Raw genomic sequence first — 12,574 nt, 5'->3', positions numbered from 1 at the left:
CTGTTGTAGTTTCTCATTATGTTGGTTTCCATTGAACATAATCTTACCACAGTGTGACAGTTTAAACACAGAGGTTTTGTCAGAAGACAGGGCAAGCCCAACGCTAGTGATGACTACTTATAGCCTGAAGCACAGTGAATCACAGGTATGTGGTTAACAACCATTTTTTTAAATCTTGTGACAGCTAATGCTGTATACTTGCCAGGTATTTTAACCGGAAGGCCTTATCATATTTTCAATTTGTCTTACCATGTAACTTTTCCATTCGTCCAGTTTTACCTGTAGGTGGAAGTTTGCCAGATGAAAAACAGTGGTGCTCTTTGTGAGAAAAGACACAGTTGCACCACTGTGCTCACGCTGTGGCTTGCTACTCTGAAATCTGTGGTTCTTAAGAATGTCACTGGTGTATGTCCGCCTTTATCAGAATACAATTTGAGCAGGAAAACGTGCAAAACAATAATAGCTTTCGTTCTTACACCTCTCTCTCTATTATTTGCTGTTTAAAGAATTGCAAGGATTAGTTATAATTGAGTGAATAAGATAACTTACTACTTAAAATACTGTTGCTACACTTCAGTATTACTTATGTTCGGTCACCTTTGTTACAGAACAATTGTGAGATGCATCTTACAGCAGCTTTAACACTCTGTACTTCAATACTTTAAACCTTTGATGCTGATATATGTTTGCTGGTAGCATCTACTCTTCAGGGAGAAAAGGTTGCATCCTCTTCTGTCTCAACTGCATCATTTTTGGGGGGGGTGGGGGCTTATAGCTGTCAAGATCCATCCAACCATAACCGTAGAGAGCTTTCATTTATATGGTTTAAAGAAAAGAAAAGACTGGGAGCACTGTCAGCCATCACACATCTCAGTGGCCTCTTTAATGTTTGAAATGTTGTGGTTCCTGTTGATGCCGCACAGCTGAGAACTGCTGCCTACTGGTTTTTCATCATTGAGCCACAGGCTTCTTCTGCTCTGTCTGATGTATAGTTTATGGTGAATGTGACGCTTAAAACCTTGCAGAGTTTGGAATATTCATTAATGCAAGCGACTGAAACCCCTTCTGCATAGGCCTACTGCATAGTTACTGGCATGACATGGTCTATGTAACTGTACTCTCATTTGGACTATTAAGTCTGTCAGAAACAGCAAAAAATCTATCTGACAACACATCCTTGCTGTTTTTAAGATCTGATTTGACCAAGATTTGTATATACGATACAAAAGTCTAGGACAAGAGTGCCCTCTAGTGACAAATGAAGTCATGCACACCTACAGACAATATTCAATGACAAAAAGTTCCCTTTATTTCAAAAACATTTATTTCAAAATCAATTTCCAAGACTGAAGACTAAATACATCTGTGGTGACATAATCAGTGCATGAAGAATGGAGATATAAATAAATGATGCATCTCATTTTCCATAAAATGATGCTGATGTATTCACGTTCAACCAAAGCAAGACAATACTGTTCAAATGTAATGGTAAGCAAAAAAGAACAGGGGAAAAAAAAAGCCCATGGAAACAGCCCAGTAACAGCCTCATAATTCCTCAGGTCACATCACTATTTTGCCACTATTCATGGCACAAACACTCAAAAAAAGGAGATGAAATGAGTTCTTCAGAGCTCATCGTGCTGGTAGGTGAACTCCCTCACAGATATAAAACCATCTTTATCTTCATCCTCATTTTTGAAGATGTCATCAACCATCACTTCATGATGTGTGTCATTAGGTGAGTATCCGTGTTTCTCAAATTCTTTCTTCAGGTACTCTTTCACCTGTAGCGCAGACAGAATGATAATAACAGTCCAACCAATAATGACAAAATAGTTTATGCACTCTTAATGCAAAAAGAGAAACAGTTTAAAAGAATGTCACACCTCCTGTCTGGAGAGCTTCCAGTCATCATTGAGATCCATCCCCCGGAAAGAATCGTGTGACCTGGGACCATTTTGGATGTCCATGAGCTCAATGTCGAAAATGAGGGTACTGCCTGGAGGGATCTTGCCTGTAAACGAACAACAGTGTTAATATAATAGAAGCACAGATATGTTACGGTGGGATGCAGTAAGAATGGGAGATTCAATGCTCTTACATGGTTTTTATGTTACCTTTTCCTTCCTTGCCGTACGCCAGAGATGGAGGGACGGTCAGTTTCCTGCGCTCTCCTGTGCACATGTTCTGCATACCCTTGTCCCAACCCTTGAGCACCTCTTGGGTGCCAAGAGTGAACCATACTGGATTTTTATCTCCATGACTGCGGCTGCCAAGAGTCACAAACATCCATCACAGTTTTCTTTGAGTAATAAGAGTCCAGTGCAGACAGGGTTGATATCACAAATATGTACTAGAAGAGTCTAACTGTAAATGAACAGAATAAATGAACAGACGCTGGCATAGATACTGCAGGGCTGCAACATGTTTACAGCTGTGACACATCAATGCATGCAGCATTATTACAGTCACAAAATCTTACCTGGAGTGAAACATGGTGCCATTACTCTCCAAGAATCCGTCGTAATGAACGAGAAGCATGTCTCCATATTTTGACTTACGGTGGCACATGAAGGGTTTGTGTATAACTTCAATTTTCACCTCAGGCTCGGGCAGCTTCCCCCCAGTGACAAACATAAACAGTGAGGACAATAGCGTGCAAATAGAAGAAAGAAGCATTTTTGAAAGACTATAGCGCACTTACTCGAAAATTTTACAAAAAGCTAATTTAAGACTGTCTATGAAACAATGCCTAAAATAAATACAGGAATGCCAAATACGTGGCAGCCAACTTCAGCAATGAACGCAGGCACAGTTCAGCTGTGCCCTCCTTCTTCTGCTATTGGATAAAGTCACACTGAAGCCCCGCCTCTTTGTCTGTGATCTTTCATATAATTGGTTCTCCTGCCTGTCAATCACCACATTCCATACCAACAGCTCTTAATCCCTCTGATGTAAATGGTAGAAACGTCGTTAGCTCCTCCCGTGATGGAGCTCGATTCACGACAGAGTTTGCGCACTTTTTTCTACGTAGCTGAGATGTAAAGCCCTAAAGCGGACGACGTGACTACACTAATCACACTCGGGGCCCGATGGAGTCGCCGCAATCAGCTGTGCATCATTTCTTGTTATGATAAACAAGTAATGAACGGCAAAAACACATAATTATACAATGGAAGGAATACTGTATAAATGGACCAACTACATAAGCGGTAAGTTAAACCCGCAGTCGTTGGGTGTTTTCCGTTACAGTGCTCATTTTACGGCAGCTAGCTAGCATGACAACATCGTAGCATAGTTGTGTTGAGTTTGAGATAATGTTAACAGGCAGCGGGCAAGCTAATGCTAACTACAGCTAGCTTTCAACTATCGGGGCTCATGCTCCACTTTGAGTTTACTATATTATCATTGACTCTGCTGCGTTAGCTGTTTTAGCCTTATTTATGAGGTCTTGGCAGGTCGCGCTTGCTAATTGAGGTAGTTGCTACCATCTGCCCTTAACGTTATAATCTGATTTAACAACTGATTAGCTGTTGCTAACACAACGCAAGGGTTAACTCTTTCCAAGTTTGTGAAGCTGGATAAACTTGTTTTCTGTCCAGTGTTGAAGCTGCCCTATGAGACAGCAACGTTACAGACACGATCTAAAAATTCAATGCTAAATGCATTTTTTCAGGTTGGCAACCTCGTTGGTTTGTGCTTGATGGGGGAACTTTGTCTTACTACGACTCTCAAGAAGATGCCTGGAAAGGTTGCAAGGGCAGCATTAAAATTTCAGTTTGTGAAATCCAAGGTGCGTATGGATCACTCTGTCCTGTGTCCTCTGTTTCAGTGTGTATGAGTAGGTTTCTTCTGCGTTTTGGATGTAGCCCTGACGTGCATGTCACCTTGTTTGCTGCTGTGTTTCACTAGTCCATTCCTCTGACTCCACACGAGTTGACCTGACCATACCAGGAGAGCAGTACTTTTACCTCAGAGCCATCAATGCAGCTGAGAGGCAGAAATGGCTGGTGGCACTGGGCACTGCCAAAGCTTGCCTTACAGACAACCGAACAAAAAGAGAAAAAGGTATTTGAATGCCTTAACATCCAAATCTGACATAGCATGGATTACACTGACATAGCTGGTATTCTGTTATAGAATATTGTGAACGTCTACTAAAGCGTTGGCTCATTTGCTGTTTTATACTACAGAGCTCCAGGAAAACACAGAGGCACTGAAAACCAAGATGTCAGAACTCAGATTGTACTGTGACCTTCTTCTACAACAAGTAAACAGGATCAAGGAGAATGATGAGCAAGAAGACACAGCAGAGGTAAGGTTAAGGTTCAGATGAGCCGATGAAATAAGAGAAGCTGCTGTTGGTGTGAAAAAGTATATAGGGTGGCACATTTGCAAATAGCAAGACCTCAAATTGATGTGTGCTGACGCATACTAGTAGAATGGACAGGGAGCGGATGTTATTAATATTTATTTTTTTTAATTTGATTTTCTTGGCATGCTGTCATCAGACAACATACTTATGGGTAATTTAGGGAGAAGTTTAACGTGTATGTTTGTTTGCCCTTTTCAGACAGGCATAGACACTGGAAACATGGTGAAGTCTACATGCACCACTTTCCTTAAAACACTAGAGGAATGCATGCAGATAGCAAATCGTACTTTCAGTACAGATATGGTAACACAGAGTCCACCAGGATCTCCTCCAGTAGCAGCCATCAAACCTCAGAAGGTACATTTATCTCTCCGCCCCTGTGTCTAATCAGTTCATTTAGTTTTCAAAGCTAATTATACATTTATAATCCCCTCATGTCTTTTTTCCCAACAGATTAAACCTGTCAATCATTTAAAGCAGAACCTTGGAGAAAAGTAGGTTCACTTTTCCCCTTGTCATTATGTATTTATGTTGTCTTCACTGCTTTTCCACCTATCACTAACTGTCACAGAGATGTAGCACTCAGCAAAGTGAGGTGAAAAATGACAAGCTCTATCAGATGTTTTCTGTGATGTTGAAAATATTTTGTTATTAATTTGCATTTCTGTGGCAAAAGACACAATTGCCAGTCATATTTCTCATATGAGTTTCAGAATGAACATTAGTGCACTCACACTCATTCTAGGTGGAGAGATCTGGCTGAAACCTCAGGAGAAACTATTGCACATGATATCCAGAGCCTCGACTCTGGAGCAGAGGGACCAGATGAGCCAGACGGACCAGAACACCATGTTGCCCCATCAGGTAAGTCAGGTGTCTCAGTCACACACTTCAAGTGCTGCAGAGTTCCTGGGCATGAAAATCCTTTCTGTATTCCATAAACAAAAGCAGCCTAGTTGTTGTGTGTGCATATGAACTGATGTGGATAGATTATTGCCTTTTAGGGAGCAGACAGCGATGGATGTCCAGTTACATTTTTGCTTTTCTCTTAGCAGTAAAAAGGGAAAGCTACTGCTAGTGATGGAATATAAGGCCGGTATTTTCCTATTTATTGTTTTGGTTTATCTATAATACACATGCTACCTCACTGTAAGATGAATTATATATAATTGTGTATTATATATAAATTGCTTATTTTTAAGTCTACTGACGAGGTGTCCTGTAGTGATTACTTTTATTAAATACGTGTATTTCTAATGTAATATAGCACATTAAAGGAATTTGTAACTTGCATATATATGTATATATGCATGTATATAAAGCATTTCTTTTGGTTCATAGTTTTCATCACATTACATTAGAATATATTACGTACTTTTCATTAAGACTTAACACCGTTTAGTGATGCAGCAATTCCAGTTAACACAGTTACAAAAAAGATTAAGAAAATGTAGATGGATTATTTTAGCAAACATGTTTGATAGTCCAAGATTTAAATAAAAATAAATTGTCAGACTTCTAGGAGATACGAGAGAGTTAAAGAACATTTTGTTTGGATTGTAACTGAGGCGAAAACCTCAAACCAAAACAAAAGAGGAGGTAATGACAACATTGGATTTCTAAAGAGTAACTCCACCCAGGCTTAAAATCTGCTGTTGAAGCCATCTTTCAGTCGCTGCTGGCTCTGACCTCATGCTGTGCAGCATTGCACGAAACGATATGTAAATCACAGTTAGGTGTAGTCACAACTGAAGCCAATCACACCTTACCACCCCCATCGGCGATGTTGGGTGTTCTGCCTTTAAACCCATAGAGGTCAGTGCTGCAATGCTTAAAACTCCAAACAAGATTTAGTGCTGCTCTTCAAGTTTGTCACATAATTTTACTGGAGCACTACATGAAGGATGAGCATGAGGTTTGTGTCAGTACACGCTGCCACTGGATAAAGAGATTAGTCTACATGATAGTTGTGTAAATCAACAAAGAGCTGCTTTCACAATTTATTAAACCCAGTCTGATGAAAACTGAGTTCAGGACACGCTGGGATCAACATCTCATCTGAAACTATATTCTGCTCACTTGTTCGTTTTCAGCTCCTCAATCTGATAACATTCATTGTACATGTCTGCTGTTTGTCCACTGTATCATCCAGACATTGATGCATCCAACGGTAACGACTCAGTCCAAGGCGAGCAAGTTGATCCTACTTTACACACTACCCAGAATACCTCTGAGATTGAACAGTGCAGCCAAACATCAGAGGTAGATGAGGATAATGAAGCTGATGAGCAAAAGGAGACTGAGGAAGAGCACAAACTGGACCAAAGTCAAGAGGATGACAGCAACAACAAGGAAGTGGACGCCATCCAGCCTCAACAGGAAGCAGCCTCGACAGACCAAGAAGAGGCTCAACATGAAGGCGAGACTTCCAGAGATTCAACAGAGTCGGAAGACACAGAGCAGGTGGAAACTTTCTTCAGCACAATGAGTCACAGGTATGACAATGCTACTCAGGAAAGTCACATCCTTTAGGACTCATTAGTTACTGTATTAAGTAACTGTATGATCATCTGTCTTATTTCACTATTACAGTATTAGGATTAACCAATCTATGCTATATGTAGTCATTTTTGTCTTGGAGGCACTGCCCTTCTGCTGCACTTAGTTTATGGAAATATATTAACTGTTATTAACTGTTATATATTACCGTGTTGCACAGAGTAAATAATAGTAATAATATATAATAACAGGTTTGGACATTTTTAACTGAATCCACTTCGAGATGTCATGATAAGTGTTTTATATGAGTGTGTTCTCTCTTGATCACATGGCACAGAGAGGCCCTCATCTGATATTTGGGTTTGTAAAGCTTTTTTGTTTCACTCTGTATTTCAAACATATTTTACTTTCTTTTTAAAAAAAAAAAAAAAAACGTGAAGAGTGTTGCTCAACAATGGACTATAGTGTTTGCAATAACTTCTGTAGTATTCATATATGACAAAAATATTGTTATTATAATGTAGTAAGTTATTGTCTCATTTAACCAGTATTCAACCACAAGATGGGGACCACAGTGTTGCATTTTTTTGGAGTTGGTCTTTTAAGATTGTTGGGACAGTTTTAGAGCTTTAACACTAGCAAAAAAAAAAAAAACAACAACTCTGTTAAGTTGTAGATGAAGTAGCAGAATAGTCTCAGGTACTGTCAGGCATAGAGTTGCATGACACTGTGTGAATAATTTCTCTGGCTTGGTTTTGACGTTTGTATCCTTTTCTTTTTCTGTTGGATTTGATCAAATAAAAAGGGAAATGGCATACGTAACTCTAATATTTTCTCCTGTTTTGAATCTGTTCTACTTTTTTTTTAGATTTAGTGATATAAGACTGGACGACGACAATGGTATCCCTACTCAAGAGTTTTTGGACTCATGCTATGCAATAGTGCCTGTATTAGGTAGGCCGGTCACTTTCCGTCTCTCCTCATCATATTCTGCCACTCCTGCTCCTCTTTGTCATGATGCCACATATGTGGTGATTTCACCCTTTACAGCTTTTATAAGCAAAACTCAAATGTCTATATTCAAACTATTTTTCTTGTCATTTGTGCATGCTGTGTCGTTCCCATTGTCTGTACTTAATGAGGTGGAAGCTTTCTTTCTTGGATTCATTCGTCATTCTGTCCTTTCATGCCCTCATTATTTCCTTCTGCACCTGTTTGTCTGTCATGGGTTTTGTTTATTCTTTGATCTATTGTGTGACAAGGTTTATCATTAGCGCCTACATGTTCTTGTGGCTGCGTGTCTCCTCGTCTGTGTGTACAGAACATCTGCGCAGTGTACCACACACAGACAAGGTGGACACTCACAGCCACAGTAACGACTTTATAACCAACTGCAATACTTGGAAAACGCTTCTTTTTTGCCAATTTTGGAGAGAATATTCAGGTGGCTTGTTTAAAAACAGTGACCATGGACACACAAGATGCCTGCATAGTCCTTTATCGAGATTTGCAGATAGACATTGTTCAATTTGCACACGTGCAAGATGGCCAGAATAATAATGAAAATAAAAATAATCTGCAAAAATCCTGAATATACTGAACATAATATGAGAGTGAGGTGAGATGTAAGTGTTGAATTAGTCATAACAAGATTCTTTTATACTGGCCCTCTTTAAATTTAAAAACAGATTTGCGGATCATATTTAAAGTGATGTGACCTTTTCAATTATTAAACATGCTCACCTCCAGCTAAGCTCAACTGTTTTCAACTCAAATTAATGACATCTCTCCCATCAAATCTTGACACCAGCGACGTCTGTGTTTGATATCCTGTACGTCATGCAGCATCTTTCAGAATTGCTAATGATTTTAGGTCTTCTAGTCACAAGCCTTCATTATTTTCTCGTCAAATCGGCTGTCAGACGGTGAAAGTTTCTTCTGAGCCTGTTACACATGCACAAAAATAAATGCAGCTGCATTGTTCATCGCTGACTATCAAAACATCGTAAAGCCTTTTAAAATAGGACACAAAACTGAGAGTCTTTTCTTCGTAAGCAACAAAGAAATGATCACAGGTCTTTTCTTCTCAGACAAGCTGGGGTCCACAGTGTTTGCACCAGTTAAAATGGATTTTGTTGGAAATATCAAGGTACGTGTGTGTTTCATTGATGCGTTGTCTTAAAGCAGATTTCACAGTTAAACAAAAGAGATAATTACATAATTGTTCTTCAAAAGTGGCTCTAAACAGTGTGACAAACAGGATAAATCAACATTACTGCTTTATGATCTACTATATAATATGTCCACGGGGAGACATTTGCTGTGTATAATACTGCTGGAGTAAAATCAGACATATGAGTCATCACTCCTCTTATTATTGTTCTGTCAGTGCACATTAGATCAAGTAACACATACAGCTGCTAAATTATATCACTTAGAGTTTTGTCAGTGGTTGTTAAAAAAGGAGGAATGATGGCAGACTAGAATCACGATCTACTTTCATTTCACACCGCTATATCACGCTGTCTCTTAACCCTATAGAAAATTCACCAGAAGCTGATGTCGGACTCCGGCAGCTTCCCGACTCTACAGTCTATCGTGCTGCACGAAGTCCAGACAGATGTCGCCCAGGTGCGCAACTCGGCCACCGAGGCTCTGCTGTGGCTCAGACGAGGCCTGAAGTTCCTCAAAGAGTTTCTGTCGCAGGTCAATGCAGGAGAACAAGACATCCAGGGAGCACTGAGTGAGTCTGATCTCTACAATTCTCATCATTTATAAACAAGTTGTTCACTGTTGAGATTTGTCACATTCTGTCTGTTATTGCCAGATGCTGCCTATGGAAAGACCCTTCGCCAGTACCATGGATGGGTTGTGCGAGGCGTATTTGCTGTAGGTATTTCTCACTCTTTCCAATACTTTTCTCCTCTGTGTTCTTGTTGTGTGACTGTCCCGTGCGTCTATTTTCCCAGCTGGCACTGAGAGCCGCCCCGTCTTATCAGAGTTTCACAGCTGCATTGGTGACAGGAGAGAACGACGAGCTGAAAAGCGGCTTCACCAAAGGGATGCACAGGGACCTGGGGGTGTACCTGCCTGCCATGGAGAAGCAGCTGGCCATCCTAGATGCCCTGTATGAAGAATACAACCTGGAGTCTGATGAAGTGGTGTGAAACTTGAACAGAGAGATGATCAGAGGGTTCAAGGAAGGACAGAACCTGACCGCAGGGGCAGAATAGCGGCTAACTGCTGACGGAAGGTGCCAGATGCATCAAAAAAGTGCATCCACTGTACAAAATAGTGTGAGTATGTCCCGGGTCAGTGTGAGGTGTTTCCAGTGGTTGTTGAACTCTGTAGAGGGTTTGAAGATGGTATTAATGTCTGTATTTAGGAGCCCACAGGGGGCAAAGCGAGCATTAACGTTTAAGACGTTATCTGGCAAAAAGTAGTTTCTGAGTCTTGTTTAAAAGACCGTTGAAATTGTAGGGATTTTAAGTCTTATTATGCAGCCTCCAACCGTTATGACTCATGGTGGCTTTTATTTCTGGTTATCATTTTGTGGCTGTGTTGTGGCTTTTTATGTACTCTGTGATTTAAAGTACATAACCACACGGGATTTGGCTCCAGTGACTTCCCTGGAAAATGATTTGTGATTGAACTGATCAAAATGCAAAGACATTTTGAATCAAGATCATCCTGTTTCCTTGGATTCATGAGGTAATACTTCAACTTGAAACAAAGCACTATTTTCACTCAAACAAGGTCACATTGTTATGATGCCCAATATTTGCCTTAAGTATGTGATGGAATTGCATACCGGGCTAATGTTAAGTGTAGATTTTCTTCTTGCACTGACTGTCTTGATATTGATATTGATATTGATTTAGTTTCTTTCCCTTAAATTTTAATATAAATCCCGCAGTTTGACAATGTATTTTGTTTAACATTGCTAACATATTATGAGCTATTGCTCTTCTTTCCATGGGACCAAAAAGGAACTGTCATGTGAATGGCTTTAGCCTCTGCTGCCTACAGTACCACAAAACAGAAGAATGAAATAATACAGTGTGGCTGTTAAAGTACTGACAACTGCTGAATATTTATGTGGACATCCTCTGCACAAACCTATGCATAGTATGCATTTTTCACATTGTCTATTTATTATTTCTTAAGTTATGAAGTTCACACAAATGTCATGAGGATCAGGACAGTCCAGCTTTTGTGTGAATGTATGGACGTTTGTATCCATAGAGCATGCTTACTGATTGCATGGTTTTATGTATTAAGTAACTTAGGTGCCAGTGAAAACTGAAGGTAGAGCAAGGCTTTGAATTAACCGAGGTAATAAATAATCCTAAAGGGGATAGATTGTGAAAGATAAAGTACATTGCTTCTCCCTCATCTCAGTGCTAATTATGAACAGTAACCATCAGTAACTCTACAGATCGCAGCATTTTTTCCACCATCTTGTCCATGCACTGTCCTACATATACCTGAGTGTTGTTACCAGCCATGCTTAATATTTTATGATGTCAATTCAACAATAAAAAAAAAAAAAAGAGTGGTAAGACTCCCAGCCAAGGTAGAGTTTGTCCATAGATTCACTGAGCCATTTGAGCAGAGCAGGAACATCCTCATGGGGCTTTTGTACCAAGACTTGCCATGTAGTATTTTTTATCTTAATTCTAACTTTTTTTCTTTTGTGCTTTCTTGAATGCATTCAGTAGTAATTCTTCAATTCAAAGTCATTTGCAACAGGTTTACATCATAAATGTGCAATAGGTTGATTTCCTGTTGCAGATAGATTCCAATGTTAATCCTGAAAATATGCTATTGTGATATTACAAACATTTGATTTGGCTTTTCTATGATTGTATATAAGATGCTATTTGATTTTTACATAATAAATAACTAAGTTGTCTCAGTGTGTGTCCAGTCCTGTTGTAGTCAAATATGTTGTCTCACACTTTGTCAGATTATTAAGTATTTTCTGTCAACCTTGTTGACTTTACTGGTGGTACAGAAGACAAGTTGTGTATGTTATTGACCCTCACTCTTCCGCATTCCACTCGTTAACCAAATAAATCAACAAATAAGCGATAGATCTACATAGGTGTTCTAGTTAGTGTAAACAATAGTGGCATTGAGCTTAAATAGCTGTGCTCTGTGTTAAATTAGTGTTTTGCATATGCAGCAGCAGCACCAGCGTGTCCTCTGCCAGGACCACAGCACCCGGCATGCCAGTCATTCCTGTCTATAGGTCAGGGATTTTCACTTGGCTGTGGCCAACAGCTGGGTCCCTGCCTGCTTCCTGTCTCTGTGGCCTCCTTTGCATCAGTTTAATAGCCGTGAGAGTTCAAAATAGATCCTGCTTCCTACAAGTTTAAGTCTTTGAGAGAGGGAAAATCAATCAAATAAAATGTTGATGACAAAGGGCATTTAGTTCAGGAATTAATATGTACCTGAGAGAACTGTTCCTTAACTCCATTTGGGGGGTTCTTCTGTGTGCACAGCAGATCTTTTTATTTCAGAGCAGTAGAATCAGGTTGGCCTCTGCATCTCCAGCAACATTTAGTGCTGTACTGAGACATCTGTGGTACAAATCTGATTGGCCTGGTCAGGGGAATGCACATGATGGGATAAATTCGCCAAGGTAAGCTTTTACTCTGGCATCGCAGCAGACAAATTGTCCTGATGTGATTTAGA

General features: G+C 39.8%; 2 protein-coding genes across 2 annotated transcripts; one reads left to right on the top strand and one right to left on the bottom strand.

The window, feature by feature from the left end:
* Nucleotides 1-1,352: 1,352 nt before the first annotated feature.
* On the bottom strand, nt 1,353-2,791 carry fkbp14 (FKBP prolyl isomerase 14). The gene is made up of 4 exons (XM_070835744.1): nt 2,483-2,791; nt 2,118-2,269; nt 1,887-2,014; nt 1,353-1,784 (listed from the first exon to the last, which is right to left on the bottom strand). Exons 1-4 carry the CDS (start codon nt 2,677-2,679, stop codon nt 1,626-1,628), a joined length of 636 nt encoding a protein of 211 aa, XP_070691845.1. The 5' UTR covers nt 2,680-2,791; the 3' UTR covers nt 1,353-1,625.
* Nucleotides 2,792-3,087: 296 nt separating this feature from the next.
* Nucleotides 3,088-11,792, top strand: plekha8 (pleckstrin homology domain containing, family A (phosphoinositide binding specific) member 8). Its single transcript, XM_070835702.1, has 13 exons — nt 3,088-3,212; nt 3,677-3,793; nt 3,913-4,068; nt 4,194-4,315; nt 4,574-4,732; nt 4,829-4,869; nt 5,121-5,239; nt 6,528-6,870; nt 7,743-7,828; nt 8,965-9,023; nt 9,416-9,617; nt 9,702-9,763; nt 9,844-11,792. Exons 1-13 carry the CDS (start codon nt 3,173-3,175, stop codon nt 10,039-10,041), a joined length of 1,704 nt encoding a protein of 567 aa, XP_070691803.1. The 5' UTR covers nt 3,088-3,172; the 3' UTR covers nt 10,042-11,792.
* Nucleotides 11,793-12,574: the final 782 nt, after the last annotated feature.

Source organism: Pempheris klunzingeri, chromosome 8 (assembly GCF_042242105.1).
Source record: "Pempheris klunzingeri isolate RE-2024b chromosome 8, fPemKlu1.hap1, whole genome shotgun sequence".
Lineage (NCBI taxonomy): Eukaryota > Metazoa > Chordata > Actinopteri > Acropomatiformes > Pempheridae > Pempheris > Pempheris klunzingeri.
Note: the sequence above shows the minus strand (reverse complement) of the source record. Positions and strands in the feature narration are given on the sequence as shown.